The 25,533-nt window shown below is 37.1% G+C and overlaps 2 protein-coding genes across 12 annotated transcripts in view; one reads left to right on the forward strand and one right to left on the reverse strand.

Annotated features, from left to right (window-relative positions):
• CEP44 (centrosomal protein 44) overlaps nucleotides 1–6,881 on the reverse strand; it is a 79,497-nt gene extending 72,616 nt beyond the window's left edge. For 5 of the 11 annotated variants that reach the window (XR_010945200.1, XR_010945199.1, XM_067745348.1 and 2 more), the window contains exons 1-3: nucleotides 6,458–6,711; nucleotides 4,905–5,013; nucleotides 3,964–4,011 (exon numbers count right to left, since the gene is read on the reverse strand). The gene's annotated coding sequence lies outside the window, so the exon portion shown is untranslated. Of the gene's footprint in view, nucleotides 1–3,963; nucleotides 4,012–4,904; nucleotides 5,014–6,457; nucleotides 6,717–6,756 lie in introns of those variants that run through there. The other 6 variants (XM_067745346.1, XM_067745345.1, XM_067745344.1 and 3 more) reach the window with 5 other exon arrangements.
• A 61-nt stretch (nucleotides 6,882–6,942) lies between these two features.
• Nucleotides 6,943–25,533, forward strand: part of FBXO8 (F-box protein 8) — a 38,994-nt gene continuing 20,403 nt past the window's right edge. The window contains exons 1-3 of the mRNA XM_067745350.1: nucleotides 6,943–7,200; nucleotides 21,597–21,933; nucleotides 24,731–24,857. Coding sequence (XP_067601451.1) covers nucleotides 21,605–21,933; nucleotides 24,731–24,857 — 456 coding nt within the window. The 5' untranslated portion in view covers nucleotides 6,943–7,200; nucleotides 21,597–21,604. The remainder of the gene's footprint in view (nucleotides 7,201–21,596; nucleotides 21,934–24,730; nucleotides 24,858–25,533) is intronic.

A 25,533-nucleotide genomic window follows, 5' to 3' on the forward strand; every position in this document is an offset into this window, starting at 1 on the left:
ACAAAGAAATTTAGCACAGATTTGGTCAGTATTCCCAGGGTTCTGAACTTACATAGTTGTAAATCAGATTGTTTGCTTAAAAAATAAAAATAGATAAGTTAAAACAAATTCAGAATTCAGCTGGTTAAATATGGAAGCTGGTTAAATGCATGTTACCTTCATTCCCTTTTCTAAACACCACTAAAATGAAAGTAAATGATTAGAAACCATATATACTCATCAGGGTAAAGAAAACTAGAGGGGATTCCACATGACAAAGGATGTGTCAGCAAAATTCTGGAAGATGGAAAACGGATGGATGGGTGATAACCAACCTAGCAGAGCAAAGGTAGGTCAATCCCATCCTCCTGTTTAGAAGGAAGCCAACAACAGCAACAGGTTCAGAAATGAGGGGACCTGATACTTCTGAAAGGCTGAAGGGTAAGGCCACGGCCTTGAAATAAGAACGATTATTTGAAAGTCCGTATAAGAAGGTGCTAAACCCTAGATTTTTACTTTCCCTCTGCTTCCCCTCCCACCCCCCACCCCCAGACACATACAACTTGCTCAGCTATAGGCAACTACCTCTGATTCCCCAGGTTTAGCAATGAGTTTTTAGAAAATATCAGCACAACCCATAAAAAAATTGACTTGGAATTCATTAAGATTAAACTTCTGTTCTACAAAATACACTGTTAAGAAAATGAAAAGACAGGCTGCAGACAGAATATTTATAAAACACGTACTGGATAAAAGAGTTGTTTCCAAAGTATACAAAGAATTCTTAAATGTAAGAGTAAGAAAACAAACAACCCAATTTAAAAATGGGCAATATCTGAAAATCTCATTAAAGAAGATACACAGATGGCAAATAAGCATATAAGATGCTCAACATCAAATGTCTTTAAGTAATTACAAATTTAAAAAATGATACCACTGCATATCTATCACAATGGTTAGAATCCAAAAAACTGACAGTACCAAATGCTAATGAGCATACAGAGCAACAGGAACTCTCATTTTTGGTGGGTGGGAACGCGCATCACATAGCCATTTTGGAAGACAGTTTGGCAGACTCTTACAAGGCTAAACACCATACAATCAGCAATCGTGCTTAGAGTTATTTACCCAAGTGACTTGAAAATTTAATGCACATACAAGATCCTGCACGCAAATGTTTACAGCAGCTCTGCTCCTAATCACCCAAAACTGTAAGCAGTCAGGATGTCCTTCAATAGCCAAATGAGTTTAAAAAATTAACACATCCATACAACAGGACATTATTCAGCAATAAAGAAAGAGCTATGAAGCCACAAAAAGACATGAATGAACCTTAATGCATATTGCTAAGTAAAAGGAACCAGTCTGAAAAGGGTACATATTGTTTGGTTTCTATTTTATGATATTCTGGAAAAGGCAAAACTGTAGAGACAATAAAAACTACAGAGATCACGGCTGCAAGGATTCAGAGGTAAGAGGGAGGGTCACATACAGGTAATGTGCAAAGCTACCTCACAGAGCGGGTGGATGGAAAAGCTGCTAAGTAACTTTGGGAATGAGTGGAGCCTGTGAGACTAAAGGCAAAATGAGGTGCACAGAAACACTGTACTCCAGTGTATAAAGTTGTTTCCCATGTACATATGAGTTAATTCCACATATATGCTGGAATTAAACAATTAAGCAAATGGATGGCTAACTAGTAGAAGCCAGGATTCGCACTGCTGGAGTGAGAATTTACAGATAAGCAAGGGGACGGGATTGAAATGAGCCACACCTCATGGTTTAGTTAGACATGCAAGTATGAACTCATGTTTAGCTTAATATAGATGCAGAATATGTGTAATGCTGGATTCCTGGAGAAATGGCCAATTCTAGGACTGGGTCAGGAAATATGAGATGAGCCTGAGGCATTATATAATTCTAGAAAGTAAGAAATTACACACAAAACAAACAAACCAATCCCACACGTATGTCATAGGGACACAGGAACCAAACGAAGCAGCTTCCAGTGGTCAAAGCTGAAACAATTTGAACAGCAAAAACAACAAAATCAGGCATTTGATAAAATTCAACATTTAGGATATAATTCTTCGTATGTTAGGAATAGAAGGGAACTGCCTGCAGTTATCTGCAGGATATCTACAAAAAATTTACTGCAAACATCATATGTAAAGGTGAAATATTGAAAGCTTTCTTCCTGAGACTGGGAAAAGGCAAGCTTATCCACTCACCATTTCTATTCAATACTGTACTAGAGGTCTTAGACAGTACAAAAATACAAGAAAAAGAAATAAAAGGAATAAAGACTAAAAACGAAGAAATAAAAATGTCATTAGTCACAGACAACATAATTGTATTTGAAAAAATCCAAAAGAAATCAAATGGATTTAGCACGGCTGCTGGATAGCAGGCCAATATACAAGTATCAATTGTATTTCTCTGTACTACCCAAATAATTTCTAAATTATGTTTAAATATGTTAAAAAATATATGTGTAAATAATTCACTAGCCTCCAATATCATAAACATGTGAATAAGTCTAAAACGGATCTGTAAGACCTCAAAACAAAAAAACCAGAAAACTTCATTGAGATAAATTAAAGAAGCCCTAAATAAGAGGTCTACATCTTGAGCAAGGATTTAAAGACTCAGTAAGTCGATCCATAATTCAATGTATTCCCTCCATGCCATCCCTCCCCAAAACTCCCTGCAGTTTTTTAAAGGTGGAAATTGACAAGCTGATTCCAAAATTTGCATAGATATGCAAAAGATAAACAATAAATAACACAAGGCTGAAGAAAATCAAAATTGGAAAATTCAACCACTGGATAATGAGACTCATTATAAAGTTAAATTTAGAATTATTGAAAATATCTACAAACAGAACAATGGAATGGAATAACGTACAGAAATAGACCATGCATACAATGACACTAGACTTATGACAAAGTTGATGCAGAGTAACCCTGGAAAATGGATGCTCTTTTTCAAGAAATGGTACTGTGTCAACTGAATATCCAAATGGGATAAATAAATCCTGACCCCCTGATGTAAAGGGTACCTCACATCCTTCATAATTAATTCCAGGTTTGTTGTTGAAGATCTACATGTAAAATGTAAGACAAATAGGCTTTCTGGAGATCACAGAGTAGAATATCTTTATGATCTTCAGGCAGAAAAAGATTTCTTGTCTTATAACTGATAAAATGAACCACATTAAACTTACTAACTTCTGTTCATCAAAAGATACCCTTAAGAGAGTGGAAAGAAAAGCCACTGAGTGGAAGTTGATACTGTCAATATATACAACCAACAAAAAGATTCATAGCTAAAAGAAAATCCTACAAAGTAATAAGAAAAAGAAAGACAACTCAATAGAAAAATGATAAAGAGATCCGAACAGGAACTTTACAAAACAGTAAATGCGAAAAGATATGCAACCTCATTAATCATTAGGAAATCACAAAGTAAATCCAAAATGTGAGGTTGCAGAGCATTTGAAACAAACCACAATGGTGTGAAAGGGTAAATTAGTACAATTACTTTGGGAAACTTATTAGTGATACCTACTAACATACTCAGGGCCCATGAAACAGGAATATGATGCCAATGAATACAAATAACAGAATACGTGTGTACATTGATGTGCACCAAAAGACATGAACAATATTTGGGATTTTAAATTAAATGGTTCATTTTTTTAAATCTCAAAGAAAATGATACCATGGAATTATATTTTTAAATGACTCATTTTATTGCATGGTGTAGGGCTTTCACTAGATTCTCAAAGGTTATTCCCAAGGGAGCTTCCTAAACTAAACAGGTAAATAAATGGTTAAGGACTTTTGCTAGAAAGAGACAAAGGGCTTCTAAACTGTAAGTCAATCAGCCAGTGAGGCAAAGCTCAATAACACACTTAAAAATAGCTAGTATTTGTAACTATCCATGGACACTTCATAGAAGGAGAATAATATATAACAATACCTTGAGTATTGCATTCTCTGGGAATGAAGCTCCTCTAAAATGAGTTCACTGACATTAAAAACAAAACAGAACAACACATAAATCAGGTGAGTAGAGTTAGTACGGTCATTTCCCCCTAGTCAACATCCCAGCAGCTGCCTAGGATACAAATCACCTTCTTGCACACCTTCCCTATATCTACACATAATCAGAGGTGGGCTAGCAATTTGCAAAATCCTAAATTTAGTAAGCTTTCTATTTTAAGCCACTGGCCACCCAGCTCTGTACCCTTTCCTCCTCTTAAAGAACATAGAATCTTCCTGTTCTAAGCTTCCTCTCCTTTATCAACACGGTAAAGAACACGTTATTGAATATACTTTTAAATGCTCACGTGTGGGTTTTAGTCAATATTTTTCAGCCGACCAATTACTTCAACTAAACACATTTTTAGGCAGAGGGAATTTCAAGTAGTGTCAAATGGGAGGGAACTAGAGAAAAGAGGAAGTGATCCTAAAAATTACATTCTACAATATACTGGCCAAGAAGGGTAAACCTTCTTTAACATCTTTTAGGATAACTGGGGGATTTATGTGCATATGGAAGCGGTTGAAGATGACTTCCCAGCCTTTATTTTCCTGGGAAAGACAAAGTGGGAACTAATCCGGTTGTTGAATGCAAAAAGATATATATTCTTGGGTGTTGCCCCTGGCCAATATAGTAGGTGTTAGCTCGTTTTAAGTTCCAGACCCACATATTGTAACACAATTCTTCTAGGGGGACCTTTTCTCCTAAGACATTCTATAACTTTTATCTCTTCCCACAGACTTCCTTTAATCCTTTCAGATGTATGTTCCATCTTTGCGGTACATGGAATTTTTGTTTCATTTAACACTTTATGGTATCTTTCCGTCCTTCCTTTCTCTGAAGTCCTGTAACATATACCAATATCTCATTATTTCTACCTTTGGTAATGGAATTTCTGTCAACAAAGTATGTCCCTGGAACACATCCTCTTCAGTACCAGCAGAATAAATATTTTGAAGAAGAGTAAAATACAGGTACAGCTGGGATCTGTAGGTGAAGGAGATAAGTGATAAACAGGATAGAAAAAAACAAAGGGGTTAAAACATTTTTGAGTATTATAGAAAAAAATTACAGCTACTGCTCTACACTTTCACGAAAGGCTTTACTTTTCTATTACAAAACTGAAAAAAACCCTAGAAATTAAGACATTAAAAAAAAGCTAATTTAGGACTTGTGCACATTTTAACATAGTAGTTTCAGACATGAAAAGTAACTTTTTAAGAAATCGCTTAACATTTTCGCTTTATAACCCTTATAAAAAGAAATTAAAAGACAAAAGCTTATATCACTCAGCTTGTAGCACAGATTCAACCATTAAGATGGTCTCAATATTGCTTCCTAGCTTCCTCCAGAGAGTTCTCTGCTACTAGTTAGGTCTGCCCCACTGAATTTATTACAGGAGACATCGTGGAAATGGTATAAAATAGCATTTTTAAGATTTTTAATCTAGTTGAATCTCACTGTTGTTAGAGGTCATTAAATGATGCCTCCCAATGGAATGCCATTGAATTCAGTGATTTTTGTTCAGAATGAAGCAACTACACCGACTGGTGTAAAGATGACGGTCGATGGCTAAGAGTTTGTGACAGCTCATAACGCTAAATATTATCTATCAAAAACAGAGGAGAGGGCTTCCCTGGTGGCGCAGTGGTTGAGAGTTCGCCTGCCGATGCAGGGGACACGGGTTCGTGCCCCGGTCCGGGAGGATCCCACATGCCGCGGAGGGGCTGGGCCCGTGAGCCATGGCCGCTGAGCCTGCGCGTCCGGAGCCTGTGCTCCGCAACGGGAGAGGCCACAACAGTGAGAGGCCCGCGTACCGCAAAAAAAAAAAAAAAAAAAATAGAGGAGAAAATTGGGGAAAACGGGGAATAAGGGTCAAGTATATAACTCTGTAGGATTGCTGTGTTCATATATAAAACCGTTAAAAGGTTTGTGGATACTTTTGGAAAAACAGTCTACTACAGCCCTAATTCCGGAATCCAAATTTCAAGATTGATTTTGTTTTTTACGGTAAGGGAAAAAGCTACAGTCCTGTAGGAAAGTGGAGAAACACTGAAACACTAGGGAAATGTAAAGCAAGGAAAACATCAACTATTCTCAGCTCTTGCTTCTCATCAGTATTTCCGAGAAGCCGGACTGCCCCTGAGCTCAGAGGCTCCAACAGCAGAAATCGGTCCGTCTAGGACTTCCCACCCTAAGTTACAACCTGATCTGAGAAGATGAGCTCTTCCCATTTCTTCGTTATCAAAAGGATATCCCAGTCGGGTTCATGGGCAAGGTACGTCTAGCGCTCTCCTCCCCTGCACTTGATTTAAAAGGATGAAAAGGCAGCCCTGGTCACTCGCCCCAGCCGGGGCCTCGGTTAGGGCAGCGGAGAGAGGCGACCCCGGCCCATCCCGGGGCGCAGCCCCGCCTGCACCCCCGCGCTCACCCAGCAGCGGCCGAGCAAAGAACGGGCTCCAAAGGCCTCCGGACCCGCACAACGGGCAGAAGGGGTGGTAGCATGTGCAATCCCAGAGCCCCGGGAGCCCAGCCTCCAGCAACGACTCCCTGCGGCCCGACGCCGACACCGGGACGCGCTTCTCCCGCCGACCGTTTGTATTCTGAGCAGCGGGTGGAAGCCCGCCACGCACCGCGGCAGGACCTTCCAAGCTGCCGGCTCCCCTGCGCTCCTGGATTCCCCGCTGCAGATTCCACAGCACGTTCGTACAGAGGCCTGGGAAGACTGACCCTGCCGAGAGTCTTTTCTACGTCCAGTCCGATCCCAAGGTGCAGATTCGAAGTCTGCCTGGTTCTGAGGCTCAGAGGGGCTCGGACTGCGAAGTGAGAGACCGGGACTCTGTGGCGAATCGTAGATCGAGGGGATAAAAATACTTCTTCTTGAAGCGCCTCCGAATACGGACGTCACTTCCGGCAACAATAGGAAACGTCAAAACTCGGAGAGTCGGCCGCTCAGGCTGCTGCAGCCTGGGGCACGCTGAATTCGGAGGGATCAGGTGCTGTTTCTGGAATTCTCCCCGACCTCACCTCCACCAGCGTGAACAAATAAAGTTTGAACCGGCTTCTCCATGGCCTGGGCACCCCTTCCCGGCTGAGCCATTTTCTTTTTGGCTGAAAGCCCCCGCCCAGAGGCCGATTCGTCGCGGCGGCGGTGGGGAATCGCAGGTCGCTCAGGTAAGGGTGTCACCCTAGATATTTCAGAGTTCTTGCCTCTCTTCCCTGTACACCCCTACTTTTCTTCTCGGAAATGATGACCACCGGTGCTCCAGTTGGCAGAAACTTGCCAACCAGCGAGACTTTGGGGCCAATGGCTGTGCGAAGCACCTTGAGTGACAGCGGTGTTGGCTAATTAAAATGAGGAATCCGTGTCAGGAGGCGGGAGTAGGTGTGCTCCTTGTGTTCCTGGGTGACTGGGGACCCCTAGGTCAGCTTGGGACCCCAGGTAGGAACCGGCTTCACTCTGAAATAAAGCCGGGAAACAGCAGAGGTTACGCTCTTCTAAGCCCAGGTGTTGCTTTCCAAGTAGAATGTGTTTTTGGTGCATAGGCAGAGTTTTTGGCTCTTAACATACTTTTTACAGTAACGTGAATGCAAACACATCCAGTTAAGGTCACGATGGATTGCCAGTTGCTTCAGCTGTTAAACTTTGGTTATAAACTCGGCAGATTCTTAACTTGTCTCTTGCTTGTTTCTCTGTGACTAGGCTCTAGTTTCTTATATGGTGGGTGCTCACTTAATTATTATTAAAATTGGGTAAAATCACAAATGGATCCCAATCCTCAGTCGTTTAAGGGTTTTGTTTTGTTTTTAGGTTCTGTATGTATTTAGTAATTTAATAATTGAATCTACTTCTTTTAACAAGTGGAGTCTTTATTTTCAAGGATCCCAGGTATTTCCATATCAATAGATTATGACCTTTATTACTGCAAAGTGAAGCTAATTTATGTTTTCCATTTCAGCTTTCCATATATTTTTTTAATGTTGCAGCTGGTGACCATATTTCTGGGATAGGGAGAATTTTTACCCCCTAAGAAAATGGTTCACAAACTTGAGCAGATATCAGAATTAAGAATAAATTTTATTCTCTTTTCGGGTTGAGTAGGAAACTCGCCATTTTTATCCAGTTAACTTGACAATTTGTCTGAGATACTGTATACAGTATGGCAGCTGACTTTCGCTCAAGTGAGCAATCCAAGAGAGAGCACCCAAGACTCTCTCTAGTCTTCTATAAGCTAATCTCAGAAGGGGCATTCCATCACTACTGCCATATTCTGTTGATAGGAGTCAATAAATCCAACTCAGTCACTGTGGAGAGGATTACACAAGGGCGTGAGTCCCAAGACGCAAGGGTCTATGGGAGCCATCTTAGAGGCGGCCTAACGCAGACACCCTGGCTAATAACTTTTAGGAGTTAATAGAAATAACTGAGCAAAAATATGCCTGATTGTAATGAAATAGACAAACTTATACATGGATTTTATTTCTTGGAAAGTTGTTTTTTCTTTTTTTTCCTGGGGCGGGTCTTTTTTTTTCTACTAAATGCCTGAAGAGAGGCTTATTATTTTTCTTGGAAACCTTTGCTTGAGGAATGACATGTGTGAGAGGAAGGTTTGTGTTTTTAAGGTGTACGTGAACAGAGCATATCACAACTGGAGACTGTGTATTCCTTACCCATTGCCATTTTATATGGTTGAAATGGTTTCAAAATAAACATGAGCGAAGATAGCTTTAAAGGTGGAAAGAAGTTAGGAAAGGCTAGAGGTAAGCCTTTCTAGTGTAGAAAGAATGTGGCAGTCTCTATGTTGGTATGAGAGCAAATAGGGGTGGGAGAGGTCTGTCTGAGAACAGAAATGTGTTTGTGTGTTTGTTTTTAAGCATTTTTAGATGTCAGGTACCACCTTCTTTCAGCATTACCTGGCCGCACATCACCAGCACAGCTTTTGTCAGTGAACCAAATGAGCTTATTGGAAATGAAAGGTACGGGCTTCCGGGTTTATTGTGACACTGTTTTGGCCTTGACCCACTGTAAAATTGCCTATGCTTCTTCCAGGTTTGAAAGATGTTGTCATCTTTTATACCTCAGGTGCTTAACGCCAGCCCGACTGTGTCAATCCTCAAATTGTAGATTTGGCTTTTAAATAGGTACTCCCTATCAGGTTAACATAGTTCATTTATCGTAGGTTACAACCAATTAACTAGTGCAGTTTTGGGCCCTTAGATGTCTGCTAAATTTAGTTTTGGCCCCTTAGATGTCTGCCAGATTTTAAACAGGTGCTTGCTAAAATAACACAGTTGAAATACTTCATTCACAAAATATCTTATGGTAATAACTAGATAAGCTAAACCATGCCTTGTAATTTATTACACTTATTATCAGTTTAATAGGGAATCTTTTGTGTGTTTATTGTGCTTAGAATTGCATAAATTAAAAGATAGTTATTTTCCTTATTTCACGATACAAAAACATGAATTACCAAGAAATTACCTTTTCTTTGATCACAAAGCATTGAAATTAGTCATTCAAATTTATGATTTTATCGTTCATTACTTAACCAACTGCTATGTATTGATACAACTCTCTTTTTTTCCGACATTTTGATTCAGATTTGGAAACTGAGGCTAATCCATTGGCTGACCTATGATAATGTGTCAAAATCATTAACATGAAGTCTATGAATTATACATCAACTCACGTTGCATTTCCATTGAATTATTTTACTTATTATTTTAAAACAACTTTAATGAAATACATCCACTTCTAGAAATTTATGTTCTCCATTTCTTTATTTTTTTCTCGTGGTTTTGTTTTACTGACATTTATTGACATAGATTATCCAGTGAAACTTGAATGAGTTTATATTCTATTTAGGGCAAGTGCTTTTGTGATGTAGATAGAGATGAGAAAAGATATTTGCTTTCAAGTTTAGGCTGTTTGGGAATTTAGCTCTGTGATCAGCAGTTTGTATGTATTCTGCAAGAGCAGATTGCAGGGGATTTCATAAGCTATTTGAAAGAAGGAACAAGATTTTAGCAAGTGAGCCATGCTTGGAGAGCCCCTATCTGCTCATCCTGAGCAGTGATTTGTAGAAGTCATGGACATGGGGGGAAACAGATGGAAAGGACAGATGCTAAATACACATACACAGGCACGCATATGTCCATCTCCGTCACCTCTTCCTTTTATTTTAATTTTTTAGGATTTTCTCATTTTTATAGGATCATAGAATTTTATAGCAAAAAGAGAACTTAGGGATCATCAAGTTCAAAACCCGCTTTTTGCCGGTGAGGAAAGTGAGGCTTTGAGTATTGTGCCCTCTACTCACAACTAGTTGAAGGAGCCTGAATCAAGCTCATGCTTTGTGTCAGTCTGTTTTCATTGTTAGATGTTTTCTCATCTCACTTCTGACTTTCCTGTTGGCTCCTGTCAATATTTATTTTATGTTAATACCTTGTCTTATTTGTGTAAAAGCAATTCAGTGAGAATTACAGTTTTTGTTTTGTTTTCCCATTTTTTTTTATTATGGTGAAATATACATAACATAAAATTTGCCATCTTAGCTTTTTTTTTTTTGCGGTACGTGGGCCTCTCACTGTTGTGGCCTCTCCCGTTGTGGAGGGGCCCAGCCGCTCCTCAGCATGTGGGATCTTCCCGGACTGGGGCACGAACCCGTGTCCCCTGCATCGTCAGGCAGACTCTCAACCACTGAGCCACCAGGGAAGCCCCATCTTAGCCATTTTTAAGTGTACAGTTCAGTGGCATTAATAAACACATCGTTTTGTTTTTTAATTCTACAACTCTCATAGGAATGGCTTTGCAGTCAGTGGGCATGGAGTGTGGTGTGCCATGAGGAGGTAGGTTGTGATGTGCTGCCATGACCACTGCTGATTGCAGTTGGGTTGAGTAAAGAGTGCAGTTAAAGAATCAGTGTAATTAAAAATAATGCCAGTGAGAAATTTAATAAATTTATTTTATTTGAAAGTTAAAACAGACAGTGGAACATCTCTTGCAAAAGAAGCTGAAGAAATAAGTGAAATTAAATAAGCCCCCAATTCTCTGCTTTTTGGTTACATTTTAAATGATATCTTAATGTTTACATTTGTTTAGATGCCATTTGGTAACACTCATTACAGAATCAAAGAACAGGAAAAAACCTTCAGAAAACAAAGTAATATTGTAAATCTTTTTCGAATTAAAAAAAAAACCTACAATGGTATGCTTTTTAGTAGCAAAAACTGCTCTTGCAGGACCAGATCTTTAAATTTAATGACTGAGTTTTTTTGTTTGTTTTGTTTTTTTATGTTTTTAATGTACCCTGTGACCTCTTAGTACTTAGCTATTTCCCTCCTGAAAAAGGCCTCCTTGTGGACTTACCCTTCCTTCATTTCTCTACAGTTGTTGCCTTTCAATGTTAGAAGTGTGATTGGTTATCAGGTTTTTTCTTTTCTTTTTTCCCCTCTACTCAGTCTGTTCTAAACTACTTTGGTGGTCTGCTCTTTTGGAAGTAGAGAAGTAAATGTTGGGCTGCCAATTTGGTTATATATGTATAAAATATTTTATCATAGACTCTCCCATGTTCTTATGCCTTTGAGTAATATCACATGATAACACTTAAAAAGGTTTTTAAAACCTAAAGTAACCAAAAATCTAGTTGTTACTTTCTCATTGGAAAAAAATTGAAAATCTCTAAGAAGATATAAATGAGTGAATTTCCTCATCTTTAAGGCAATAGAATTTGCATGTTAGAGATAATTCTTTTGGTACACATTTTAGGTCTTTATCTGAGATAGGAAATTTCTTATTTGTAAACCCCACTATTTAGACACTTAAGAAATATTGGAAAAAACTAACCATTTATAATGAGTGTTTAAAGTAGCTCATTCATGTCACTCATAAAGTAGCCATTCATGTTAAACCCGTGATTTAACACTGCTTGCTCAGGAAGAGACTTTATGGAATCTCGTTTGCTTCAGACAAAAGTGTTTAAAGCAGAATGCTTTCCTGAGACCTCCAGGCTGCTTTGTGCTCTTCCCATCTTCCACTGCATGTCATCCATCCATCTAAATGATGCATAATCCATTCTTTATTACATATATTTGTTTCCACAGCATGTGCTATTTGAATGCTTAGTGCCATAAAATTGCTAAAAGCAGTGGTACAGTGTGTTCTTTTAGAATAGTACTTTATTTGATGTTTAACTTGTTACATAGGGATGTTTTGATTAAAGCTGCTTAATATATTTTAAAGATAATTTTATATTAGATATACCAACAGGTATTAATAAAGTAATCTCTATTATTCTTTTGTGGAAATACTCTACTCTTTTGAAAAGAGAACAAGACATTACAATAACAGAAAAGTATTGTTCTCATAAACGTTAATAATTAACTTGATAGAGTTCTTGGTAATTAATCTAATCTATGCTGCGTCCTAAGTGGAAGTGCCTTTGTGCTATGTTACAACAGATTTGTTTAGACTACCACTGTATTTCTTTTTTAAAAAATGAGAAAAGTACATCCAAAATATGTCAGAAAAATATAGCTGTTTCTCAGATTTTCGCATTAGAAAAAAGGAAATGAGTCAGGGCGTACATACTGCTTTGCCAATTAAAAGATGCTTTTATATATGTTATCTCAGTTAAGGCGTATAGCAATCCTGTAAAATAGATAGGAGTGATTTCCCCTATTTTGTAGGTAACCGAAGATCAGAAACCTCGTTTGAAATATCTGAGGTCATACAACGTATGGCATAACTGGAACTCCAACTTTAAATTCACTCTCCAAAATAGCAGTGTCAGGAAAACCTACACATTACTCTCAAGCACACATCATAGAGCCCACATTCTCTAGTCTCAGCATAATAAAGCTAGATATTAATTTTAAAAACCAAAAGGCCTAAATACTTAGATTAAAAAATACAGACTTCTAAATTATCCAGTCAATGTGTAAAAAAAGTACTATTATTATTGTCGCTGTTATTTTCATAGAAACAAGGATATCTAAGTAGTAAGGAGATTAAACAACTTATTGATTTTTAAAATATTTTTACCAAATTGGATCATTATTCCCACAAATCAGAAATATTATAAAATTGGAATTGAAGCAATCCAAATTAAATCACATTAGTTTATGTACTTTGATTTTTAATGAGTAGTTAAACCAATTTTCTTTAATGTATTTTGCATTTATGCTGGGTTTTTTTTTTTTATTAGACCAAGTAACAGGCACACATCAATCCTTTTGCATTTATACCGTTACTCAGTTATTGATACTTCCTAGGTAAATAGTCAAAACATTATTATAGATCTGTATCCTTAAGTATTCGTATTCCTTGATTCTGTCTTCTTTTAATCTATACAGTACATTCCACAAAGTCAGAGGTGATTCATAGGTCATAGATTTTTAATAATTAGTTGGGTATCCTTAAATCTAAAATAGTTACTATTTGTCATAGACACTAGACTTGCTGTGTCCTTGGTCACCTTCTTTAGAGTGTTTATTAGAATCTCTAGTTCTTTGAAAAACTATATTGTGGTATCATTTACATACCGTAAAATTCACCCATTTTAAGTGTACAATACTCTGTCCTTTTTTTTTCCAGTTAATTGTAGATACACATGCAGTTGCAAGAAATATACCAAGAGATCTCTTGTACACTTTGCCTAGTTTCCCTAGGCAGTGACATATTGCATAACTATTATATACTATCACAACCAGGATATTGACATTAATACATTGCGCCTATCTTATTCAGAATTCCCCAGTTTATTTTTGCTCAAATGTGTATCTGTGTGTATGAGATTCTGTGCAGATTCACATATCCAGCACCACAGTCAAGACACTGAACAGTTCAAACACCACCGGGATCCCTGGTGCTGCCCTTTTATAACTACACCCACCTCCCTCCTGGGTAATGATGCTGAACGTCTATCATGTGATTGTGTACCATTTGTATGTCCTCTTTGGCGAAATATCTGTCATGTCTTATGTTCAATTTTTCTTTTTTAACATCTTTATTGGAGTATAATTGCTTTACAATGGTATGTTAGTTTCTGCTGTATAACAAAGTGAATCAACTATACATATACATATATCCGCATATCTCTTCCCTCTTGCGTCTCCCTCCCTCCCTCCCTATCCCACCCCTCTAGGTGGACAAAAAGCACAGAGCTGATCTCCCTGTGCTATGCAGGTGCTTCCCACTAGCTATCTACCTTACGTTTGGTAGTGTATATATGTCAATGCTACTCTCTCACTTCGTCCCAGCTTACCCTTCCCCTTCCCCGTGTCCTCAAGTCCGTTCTCTATGTCTGCATCTTTATTCCTGCCCTGCCCCTAGGTTTTTTTTTAGATTCCATATATTATGTGTTAGTATAGGGTATTTGTTTTTCTCTTTCTGACTTACTTTACTCTGTATGACAGACTCTAGGTCCATCCACCTCACTACAAATAACTCAATTTTGTTTCTTTTTATGGCTGAGTAATATTTCATTGTATATATGTGCCACATCTTTATCCATTCATCTGTCGATGGACACTTAGTTTGCTTCCATGTCCTGGCTATTGTAAATATTATGTTCATTTTTAATTGAATTGTTTAATTTTTTGCTTTTGAGTTTGAAAATTGTTTATGTATTCTCGATACTAGTCCTTTGTCAGATATGTGGTTTGGAAATATTTTCTCTCAGTCTGTAGCTTGTGTTTTTGTCTTCACATGGGCTATCAAAGAGCAAAAGTTTTAATATTGATGAGGTCGACTTTATCAACTTTTACTTTTATGGATCATACTTTTGATGAACTCTCTTTTCCTAGACATAGATCCCTAAGATTTCCTTCTCTGTATTTTTCTAAAAGTTTTATTCTTTTATGCTTTACATTTAAGTCTATGATCCATTCTGATGAGTTTTTGAAAGATGTGATATTTAGGTCGAGGTTCATCTAATTCAGTTTTTCTTATTGTTTACCATTCATCCATTCTTGCAGTCAACAAATATTTACTGAGTGCTTTGTAGGTCTAAGGCACTGTGTTTGGTATTGGATTTTTCCATGTAGCCTATTGTGTTGAATTAGTCCCCCATCTTAGTACTTCCAGGCAGTTCTTACTCTGCACAGTACCATGTAAACTGAAATGCATGAGTGTTAGAACTGTGGCCTTGCTGTGCACAGTCCCATGGAACTGTCAGCCAGTAGTTAGCTTGGTACTGTACAAGGCAAGGACTACCTGTATATATTTTTAAATTTTTATTTCTTTTAATAAACAATAATAAAGCACAGTATGATAGGTAAGTTCCAAAATTATTGTCATCTTAAGGAACATATGTTTGAGTAATTCATATTTTATTTTATTTATTTCTTTAAATTAATTAATTAATTTATTATTTATCTTTGGCTGCATTGGGTCTTTGTTGCTGTGCGTGGGCTTTCTCTAGTTGCGGCCAGCGGGGGCTACTCTTCGTTGTGGTGCACGGGCTTCTCGTTGTGGTGGCTTCTCTTGTTGTGGAGCATGGGCTCTAGGCGTGTGGGCTTCAGTAGTTGTGGCACGCAGGCTCAGTACTTGTGGCTCGCGGGCTCTAGAGCGCAGTCTCAGTAGTTGTGGGGCACAGGCTTCGTTGCTTCGCAGCATGTGGGATCTTCCCGGACCAGGGCTCGAACCCCTCTCCCCTGCATTGGCAGGCAGATTCTTAACCACTGCGCCACCAGGGAAGCCCCTAATTCGTATTTTATAATCAAGAAATATGCTTTAAAAATATAGATCTCAACAGTTGTAACATTGATTTCAAAGATCCAAGAAATTGACACTCTATCCATAAAGCTCTTTATAATTCAAGTTCCTGGGATGTGAAGATGTCATAAAGATCTAGAGTAGAACTTTCTTATTAATCGATTTATTTTGTGATACCGCCATAAGGACTCTTGATATGTTGAATCGTCCCATGAAGTCTTAAAGTTTTCATTTCTAGAAACATGTCTATAGTGATTAAAGATGATGGTAGTACTTAACTGCCAAAAAGTATCTCTGTTATCACTGACTGATAACTAAATACTTGACCTTATTTGCCAAGCTAAGAGTGTCAGCCTAAGCAAAGTTAGTTTCTTCTAACTTTATATATTTACTAGTTGTTATTTTTTTCTCCTAGCGAAGGTAAATGGCATCTCCGAATTCACAGATCCTCAATTAATGGAATTTGGAACCAGGATTATAACTACTCAGATCATTAGGTCCAGAATAACCAGGTGTACTCTGAAATGGGAGAACCAAAATAAATAAGAGTTATCATTTAAAGCGGACTGAGTGGTGACTACAAAACTACCTGTTATGATAAATTCCCTGTGGCTTAGGTTCTCTTAACCACTATAAGTTCCATGGAATAAGACTTATTCACTGTTTATCTGGTGAGGAAAATGAGTACCACAGACTATAAGCTAAACAGATTCTGTGTGGGAGTCTGAACCAGATCTTTTTTCACGTCAAAGTGTATGTGCTTTCCACAAGAACAGTAGCCTGAAGAGAGGCTGCAGCTGGGAGCAGCATGGAGGTAATAAGCAGTGACAGAGGGAGAAGAGATGAGAGCTGGTGATGAAGAAGCAGATGGTGGATCGTCTTTGCCAGTTCTGGGCATAAGGTTTGGTGGTTAAGACTAACCTTTGGACTCAGATAGACCTGAGATGGAATCCTAAGTTTTCCATTTGCCAGCTCTGAGATCTTGGGCAAAGTTGCTTAACCTCTCTGAGTCACTATTTCTTCAGCTATAAAATTAGAATAATATCTACCTATGAAGGTTGTTTTGAGGACAAAAATGAGATAATGTATTAAAACTTCCACAATGCTTGGCATAGAGTAAGTACTAAATAAATTGTGGTTTATAGTACAAAAACAATATTATGGTTTAATATTTATATTATTAAATATTATGTTAAAAATATTGTGCACATAATATTATGTATGGAAGGAGGGAACACAGCCAGGAATTCCAAGCCTTAAATCTGCACATGCAAAGTTAAAGGGGTATTTTTTTCCCCTACTTTCTTTAAAAATACTTCTTCAGCCTTTAAAAGAAAATTTTCTATCACAACTGACAAGGATAATTCTTACTATTTTGATGTTTGCCTTGACAGGGGTCTCCTACTACTCTTAAACTGTGATGCTGAGCATTTATCTCCGTGATGGTTTTCAGTCTGTATGATGCTAAGCTCTTAGGGCAGTAATTCTTATACTTGGTGCACATCAAACTCAGTTATTTTCAAGTTTCACATGCTTGGATTCCTCAATCAGGAGATTTCTGTTTACAGAAAGGTTGTACGATTAATAAAAATAACTGGTGTGTACCTTTTACCCAGATTCACCAATTTTAAACATTTTGCAACATTGCGTTAACATTCTCTCTGTATAGAGACAGATGTTTCTGTTTTTCTGAACCATTTGAGACTGTCTTATACATTATGCCTCAATAATTCAGTTTTTTTCTTAAAGAACAAGAATATACTCTGACAAAACCGCTGTACAGTTATCAAATTCAGAAAAGTTGACATTCATATAAGTATTTTTATCCAGTCTACAGCCCGTATGTCTAGTTTTTCAGTTATCCCAATAATGTCCTTTCTAGCACTATTTTTTCATGCTAAGATCCAGTCCACACACTGCATTTAGATGTCATGTTTTTCAGTGTCCTTTAATCTGGGATGATTCCTTTCTTTATCTTCACAGCATTGGCAATTTTGAAGGAAAAAAAAGATTATTTATAGACTCTTGGGTTTCTCTGATATTCCTCATGATTAGATAAAGGTTATATATTTTTGGCCAGAGTACTGTATAATTGTTATATCCTTCTCAGGGTATCACGTCCAGAGAGGCATATATGTCCTATCCTTCTCAGGGTATAATGTCCAGAGAGGCATATATGTCCTATCCTTCTCAGGGTATCATGTCCAGAGAGGCATATATGTCCGTTTGTCTCTTATTGGTAAATGTTAAGTTTGAACACTTGGTTAAATATTGTCTGATTTCTTAATTTCTTTTTGTAATTAATGAGTAATATATTTGAGACTCTGTAAATCTTCCATTCTTTATCAAATTCCATATTCAGCACCCACTGATAATTCTTGCCTTAAGAATTAGTTTTTCTATGATGGTAGTTAAATGATGATTTTTCTAACTCATTATTCAGAATTTTACTATAAGGAAGAGCTTTCCTTTCTTCATGTAATATTTAGTGATAATCAGTGTAGACTCACTCATGGATTTCTTTTTTTTATGTGATAATTGAAGTATCATTCAATAAGTTTTACTGAAATGCTCATCATTTTCACTCTGTGAAAATATGGTTTTGTCAAAACAAATGAGCTAACATTTTATTATTAGCTGTGAAGTGCACTTTATATGTAATGTTTAATACAACAGCCCTCTGAACTATATGTATTACCACTATATTATATGCAAATTATCATCTTAAATATGAGGAAACCAAAGCTTAGACTAGTCGAGTAGATTCCCCAAGGTCCTGTAAGTGCTCGTCAGTGAAGTCAGGATTTGAACTCGAGTCTGTTCAACTTCAAAGTCCACAGCACTATGCTCCCTCTGTGACTTGCTTCACAGCTTCTGTAGTGGATCTCCTGTCTTTTTGAGAGTTTTATCACTTTTCTGACAGTTCTGTCCACCTTCCACACCACTATTACCCTAAGGAAGACTGGGAGTGGGGTGGAACACTGTCGACACCCTTTCCTTTCTCCGAAGGATAAATATATGATAGTAATACTTCTCAAGTGATATATCATACTGTGTTCATGCTTCGTATCAAGAACTGCTTTAAAGGGAAAAAGACATCCCGCAAGGGTAATTTGCAATAGAAGAATATTTATTTAGCAGTAGAAGAATAGAAAATGCAGTTTTCTTTGTCTGAATCACGTGTAGATGAGCCTCAAACCTCCACCCTCCCCATCAACTTGTTTTAATCCTAAGAACCAGCTGTTGGCTTAACCTCTTTTCTACCTGCTGGATGCTTTCCGAATCACTTTATCCAGTGCTCTATTTAAGTGATCCCCATTAAAGTCCAGAGCCTAGGGAAATCACCCTGATTCTGTGTCCCCTAGCAACATCCCTGAGAGTAATAACAGCTGCCTAACCATATGTCCCTAGAAAGATGTTGTAGGGAAAGTACATACAAAATTGATACTAAATGCCTTAAATCTTGAGACTTCAGACATCACAGTCACCACGTTTGATTATTTACCTTTAGTGCTACAAATGCAAAAGAGAAGAATAAATACAATTATCTAAAATGACGACAGATATACTGGGTGAGCTTAGCAATCAATTCAATTTCTAGATATTTTCTTGCTAAGATAAACAGAGAAATGGCTATGATAAAATTTTTTAAATGTTTATGAGTCTTTTGTGTCAAAATTAAGTTGTACTTATGTTGTAACATGACATAGCATATTTAAACATTAAGGAAACTTATAGCTCCTTACAAATTTTTGTTGATATTCTGTATTTTTTTTCTGTGTTAATTTACTGTCTGTAGTTTTGCCTTTTCTAGAATGTCTTATAATTGGAATCACATATTACATAGCATTTTCAGGTCAGCTGCTTTCACTTAGTAATATGCACTTAAGTTTCTTGCATATTTTTTCATGGCTTGGTAGCTCACTTCTTTCTAGCACTAAACATTCCATTGTCTGGATGTACCACAGTAAATTATCCATTCACTTGCTGAAGGGCAACTTGATTGCTTATAAGTTTTGGTAATTATGACTAAAGCTGCAGGTTTGTGTGCAGGCTTTTGTGTGGACATGAGTTCCCAACTTATTTGGGTAGATACCAAGGAGCATAAATGCTGGACCATATCGTTAAAGTATGTTTATTTTTGTAAGAAACTGTCAAACTGTCTTCCAAAGTGACTGTACCATTTTGAATTCACACATCCTTGCCAGCATTTGGTGTTGTCAGTTTGGGATTTCAATCATTCTATTAGAAAATAAGAATTTAATTATTAATAGCTTAACCACTACTTCAGGAACTGCTACCATTATGGTAGTATGTGTCGTAGGGAGGAAAAGTTACTACCTTTTGTGGTTTCTTTGCAAAAACAAATTTCCCCACATTTAAAAATTATTAATATGTTCCTTCTCTCTGTATCCTCCCTCCCGCATCTCTTTATAGCTTAAGCTTGTGGATTTCCAAGCAGTTCACAGTAAGGACAAAGAGTGAAAAATTATCCTGGACTGTTTTTTCTGTTTTAATCAACAAGTAGCCTGTTACAGTGGCCATTATCCAACTAACAGACAATAATTCAATAAATATACATGCCTTTTTAAATACTGAAAAAATACTCGGTGACATTCTTTGAAATTCGACTCAATTTTCAAATTATTCCTAATAATTTTCAGAATTTCTGGTCACCAGTGGGCTTGGGGAGGGGTTGCTTTTTTATTTTTTGATTATTACTCCTTATTGTAAGCAGCCAATTAAAACAAAACCATATTTTAGGTTTAGGTCACGCTATGAAATTTATTTGAATGATTTTGAACAAAAATCCATTTCTTCCTCCAAATTTTTAAAACACGCACGTCCCAGTAGTCAACTTGGGCTTTTAAAACAAGAATATTTTGTTTGTAAAAGAGATCATGAAAATAATTATTTGTGTTAGTTAAAAGCTCTTCCTGATTTCATTTTTCTCAGTGAATTTATTTGCCCAGGAAAAGTCACTTATTTGCAAAACCAAGTGAAATAGAAAGTCTAGGCCAAAAGTCTTCTAAATATTTGTATATGAGGAAGTCTGATATTTGTAAGAGATAAATGTAGAGCTACTTTGGTTGGAGGTCAAGTGGAGAGAGAAGAGGCTAGAGCACTCCCATCCCTTCTCCTGCCTTTTCCCAGGTACCTCTGAGGAGTCCATAGGGCTCCTGGAGAAGAACTGGAAAATTAGTCTAAATTATGATTTGTATTTAAAGCAGCAACAGAACCAAATAGTCATTACTGAGCTCTTTATCATGGAGTCCTACGTGTCTAATTTATAAGGTTTCGGAATTAGACTTCAGGGCCTATGTTACATTTTATTACAGCCCACAACTTAAGAGCAGGCTGGCAAGAATTAAACGAAAAGCCTGTTTCACAGCTGTTATGCATCTGGGAATTTGGTTAAAAGGGCCTAGCTTAGCTCAGCCTGGGTTGTGATAAAAAGCAGGGTGTACAGGTCTTTTAAGTGAAGTCCTGTGCTCTGATCAGAGTTGTATTTATTACTGGCCCATAAGTCCACATAATTATAATTTGTAAGAGTCTTTAAGACGTCAGTAACTTTTAAATCTTAACTTGTGAAAAATGATTATGTCACCTGTGGACTTTAAAAGTGGTTAGCAAACTGAGATAAAGGTGATAATCAAACTAAATAGTTCTCCATCCAAGTTTCATACTTACTATGTTCCAACTATTTGTAATTTCCTACTCCATTTAATACGCTTTAATGAGCAATGTTCATTCTGATAAATGAATGCTTCATGTAGACTTGTTGTACCGCAGGGAAAGGTGGATTACTTTTGTAATGTTGCCTTCTTACTCCATTCTGGCTTTCTCCCAGGCTTGCAGATGGGTCAGGGGCTGTGGAGAGTCGCCAGAAACCAGCAGCTACAGCAGGAAGGCTACAGTGAGCAAGGCTACCTCAGCAGAGAGCAGGGCAGGAGGATGGCTGCCAGCAGCATTTCTAACACCAGTCATCGCAAACAAGTCCAAGGGGGCATTGATATATATCATCTTTTGAAGACAAGGAAATCGAAAGAACAGGAAGGATTCATTAATTTGGAAATGTTGCCTCCCGAGCTAAGCTTTACCATCTTGTCCTACCTGAATGCAACTGACCTCTGCTTAGCTTCCTGTGTTTGGCAGGACCTGGCCAATGATGAACTTCTCTGGCAAGGGTAAGTTCAGCCCACCATGTTGGATCCAGATAGCTCTAAGTAGAATCTTGCCTACAGGTTGTGGGATTTTTGTTTTTTGTGTTTGTTTGTTTGTTTTGGGGGGGTTGGTGCTGCTTGTTAGCATAAACTTTAACTGGTGAATATTTCATCTACTTTTTATATTTTCTAACCACTATTTGTTCAATGAATTAGGTAAATATTGGAAAGCAAAGAGATAATCTACTTGCTGAAGTGAAAGTAGACTGTAGAAATTTCAGCAGCTCTTTTACCAGGTTAAATTTAAGCTATAAATCTAAGAACTTTTGGTGCAATAGAATCTATGGAACCTAAGTTACTCCTTAACAGATTGTATACATGAGTCATGAAAATGAAAGAATCATTGAATCTTGGGTTTTCTAGCATTCTTTACCAAAGTTTACTTAAGTCTCATTATTTTAAAATGAAACTTCTGAATGGAGTAAAACATGTCTAAAAACAAGTTTTTTGAGACTTTAAAACCATTTTTCAATGAAATCTATGGAGAGAATCAATTATCTAAATAGCCAAACTTTAGTAAAAATGTATTACCAACAATGACATTTTTAACTCAGGCTTCCCGATGCTACGGAATTATAGTATTAATTATGTAGTTCATTTCTCAACCTTCAAATAGCTAAAAATCATCAATATCATCTTGTTATTCTTCCCTTGTCTTGTCATAATGAAGTTACTGTGGAAGTGAGAGGAAATTCTATTAGTAATATTTAAAGTATAGTTATTAATTTTTAATTGTTCAGTGTAAGAGGAAAGAAAAGTACTTTAGGGCTTCCCTGGTGGCGCAGTGGTTGAGAACCTGCCTGCTAATGCAGGGGACACGGGTTCGAGCCCTGGTCTGGGAGGATCCCACATGCCGCGGAGCAACTAGGCCCGTGAGCCACAACTACTGAGCCTGCGCATCTGGAGCCTGTGCTCCGCAGCAAGAGAGGCCACGATAGTGAGAGGCCCGCACACCGCGATGACGAGTGACCCCCACTCACCACAACTAGAGAAAGCCCTCGCACAGAAACGAAGACCCAACACAACAAAGATAAATTAATTAATTAATAAACTCCTACCCCCAACATCTTCTTAAAAAAAAAAGTACTTTAAAACTGGCTCACTTTTATTTATAACCTCTTTTCTACACTTTAGTATTCCCATCAAACTTAATTTATGACCCTATATTTGAACTTTGTAGAAGAGTTTATTTCTATGCTTATATGAACTCAATCAGAATGTGGTTTTCATTTGGGATTTAAATTTGGATTGTTCATTTTTAAAAGAAATGCTTCCTTTAGTGTTTACCACATAATTATGCCTATATATCTGATGCTTGGATTTTTTTTTTTCTTAGTGATAAATTAAAGGCTAGCTTAGTTTTTTGTTTTTTGTTTTTTTAATTTGGATGTTGAGAGGTTCTGTTGCTTTCATGTAGCTTAGTAATAAAATCGAAAGCTATGGGACTAGATTAAAGAGACTGCTAAAATATTGATAATTTTCTAAACAAGTTACTAAACTCATTGTTACGAAATCAGTGATTTCATTTGGTTGGTAAAAATAATGCAAGGATATAAATTAACTATTAAGAAGATATTCCCAAACAAAATTAGATATTTTACCCACTATCCTCAGAAATTTTGATGTTACAGGCTGAGACGGTAACTTTTTTGTTTTCTTGTAAGCTATGTGTGTGAGAAAAGAAGGAAGTTTGTGCCAAAAATCAATGATGAATATCAGAAAGTGAAACTATGGTTCACTTTCTGGATGAATACATCCAGAATTTCCAGGCATTGTAATAAGATGAAACGTTAGCTTTCAAATAACAACCAGTAGCTAATGCCTCAAACAGAGTTGGAAACAGGTATACCAATGTGTAGAAACAGTGTGTTTTGAGGTATGAACCATTAGCATTTTAAGTATTACAGATTTTGTAAACAATCATATATAGCTGTGATAGCAAAGAACCAGCGTTTTGAAGCAGTATCTTAAAAACTGCTAAACTTAATGTTGCAATTTAAGTATTGAAGTTATAGCATTATAATTTCTCCCTCTGCCCAGCAACCTTCCTCCTTCTACCAATTCGGTTATATTTCGCAATAGAGCACACTCTTGCTTAATTCTGTTTAAACTCTTGGTTAAGATTGCAAACTCAGGGGCTTCCCTGGTGGTGCAGTGGTTGAGAGTTCACCTGCCGATGCAGGGGACGCGGGTTCGTGCCCCGGTCCGGGAAGATCCTACATGCCTCGGAGCGGCTGGGCCCGTGAGCCATGGCCGCTGAGCCTGCACGTCCAGAGCCTGTTTGCAAACTCAGGAGTAAGCTCCTTGGATTCAGATCAAGCTGTGTTTCCCTGGGCAACTTTTTTATGGTGTCTGTTTCTTTATCTGTAGCACCAAATCATGGGATTGTTGTAAAGACTGAGCAAGCTAATACTATTAAAATGCTTTAAATAGTGCCTGGCATCGAGTAAGCACTTGGTAAATGTTGGCTATCATTATCATCATCATTATTTATGTTTAACTTCAGTAGGACTCACAAATATTACTAATCTTTGTAACTCATATTTATTAAGTGCTGTCAAAATTGCTAAATTGAAGACATTTGTCTATCTTACTCTGGTAAACAAATAAAACAAGTATAAAAGTAAACATTTTATACTTTAGAGCTGTAAAATCCAATTTTATGTTATTTCATATCACTATTTTATCATATATATACATATTTAACTTAGAAAAATTCAATATAGTCATGTTTTCTCGTCTGCTTTTATCTTACTTACAGGTTGTGTAAATCCACTTGGGGTCACTGTTCCATATACAATAAGAACCCACCTCTAGGATTTTCTTTTAGAAAATTGTACATGCAGCTGGATGAAGGCAGCCTCACCTTTAATGCTAACCCAGATGAGGTAAGTGAAGAATTTGAATATTTGTAACAGTTGCGAACTTTATTGTTGTCTTGCTGCAGCTTTCCAACATAATAAACTTGCAAGTAAATTACAAGTCACTGAACATGACTTTTCAATCATTGCAAAGCCTGGTATTTGAAGTTATTGCTATGTGACTTAGTCATTTCTTTTTACCTTACCATGTCATGTTCTAATCTTGCTACCTGCTCACTTTGTATGGCAGCTTCCATGACATATATGCAGCCCGCCACTGGACTTGGTTGAGATACTACTACATTATAAGTCGAGAACACAAAATATGTTCATCAAACTTTATCTGCAGCATTTTCTTTGTTTCATCATTTCCATTTACTAACAATGCTATTTTTATCAGAGATAATCACAAAGGACATTTTTCTAGTTTGTGACACATAAGAATGTCTTTAAATAATGCCTTTAACAATCTAATACATGATGGCATAGAAACAACTTATAGATTCTGTTATAAAACTGAATAATTTTGCATTAATTCTTTAATTCTTTTTTCTTAAGACAATAAGCAAACACGAATAGAGAGCAGGGAGAGTGGGAGAAGCAAAAAGAACTGTTTGAAATTAATTAATTATTTAATTATTTCTTAACATAACATATGAGTGATCGAAATGTGAAGACAATTCTTTCTCTGATTCCCCCTTAC

The sequence above is a fragment of the Pseudorca crassidens genome, chromosome 7, assembly GCF_039906515.1.
Source record: "Pseudorca crassidens isolate mPseCra1 chromosome 7, mPseCra1.hap1, whole genome shotgun sequence".
Classification (NCBI taxonomy): domain Eukaryota; kingdom Metazoa; phylum Chordata; class Mammalia; order Artiodactyla; family Delphinidae; genus Pseudorca; species Pseudorca crassidens.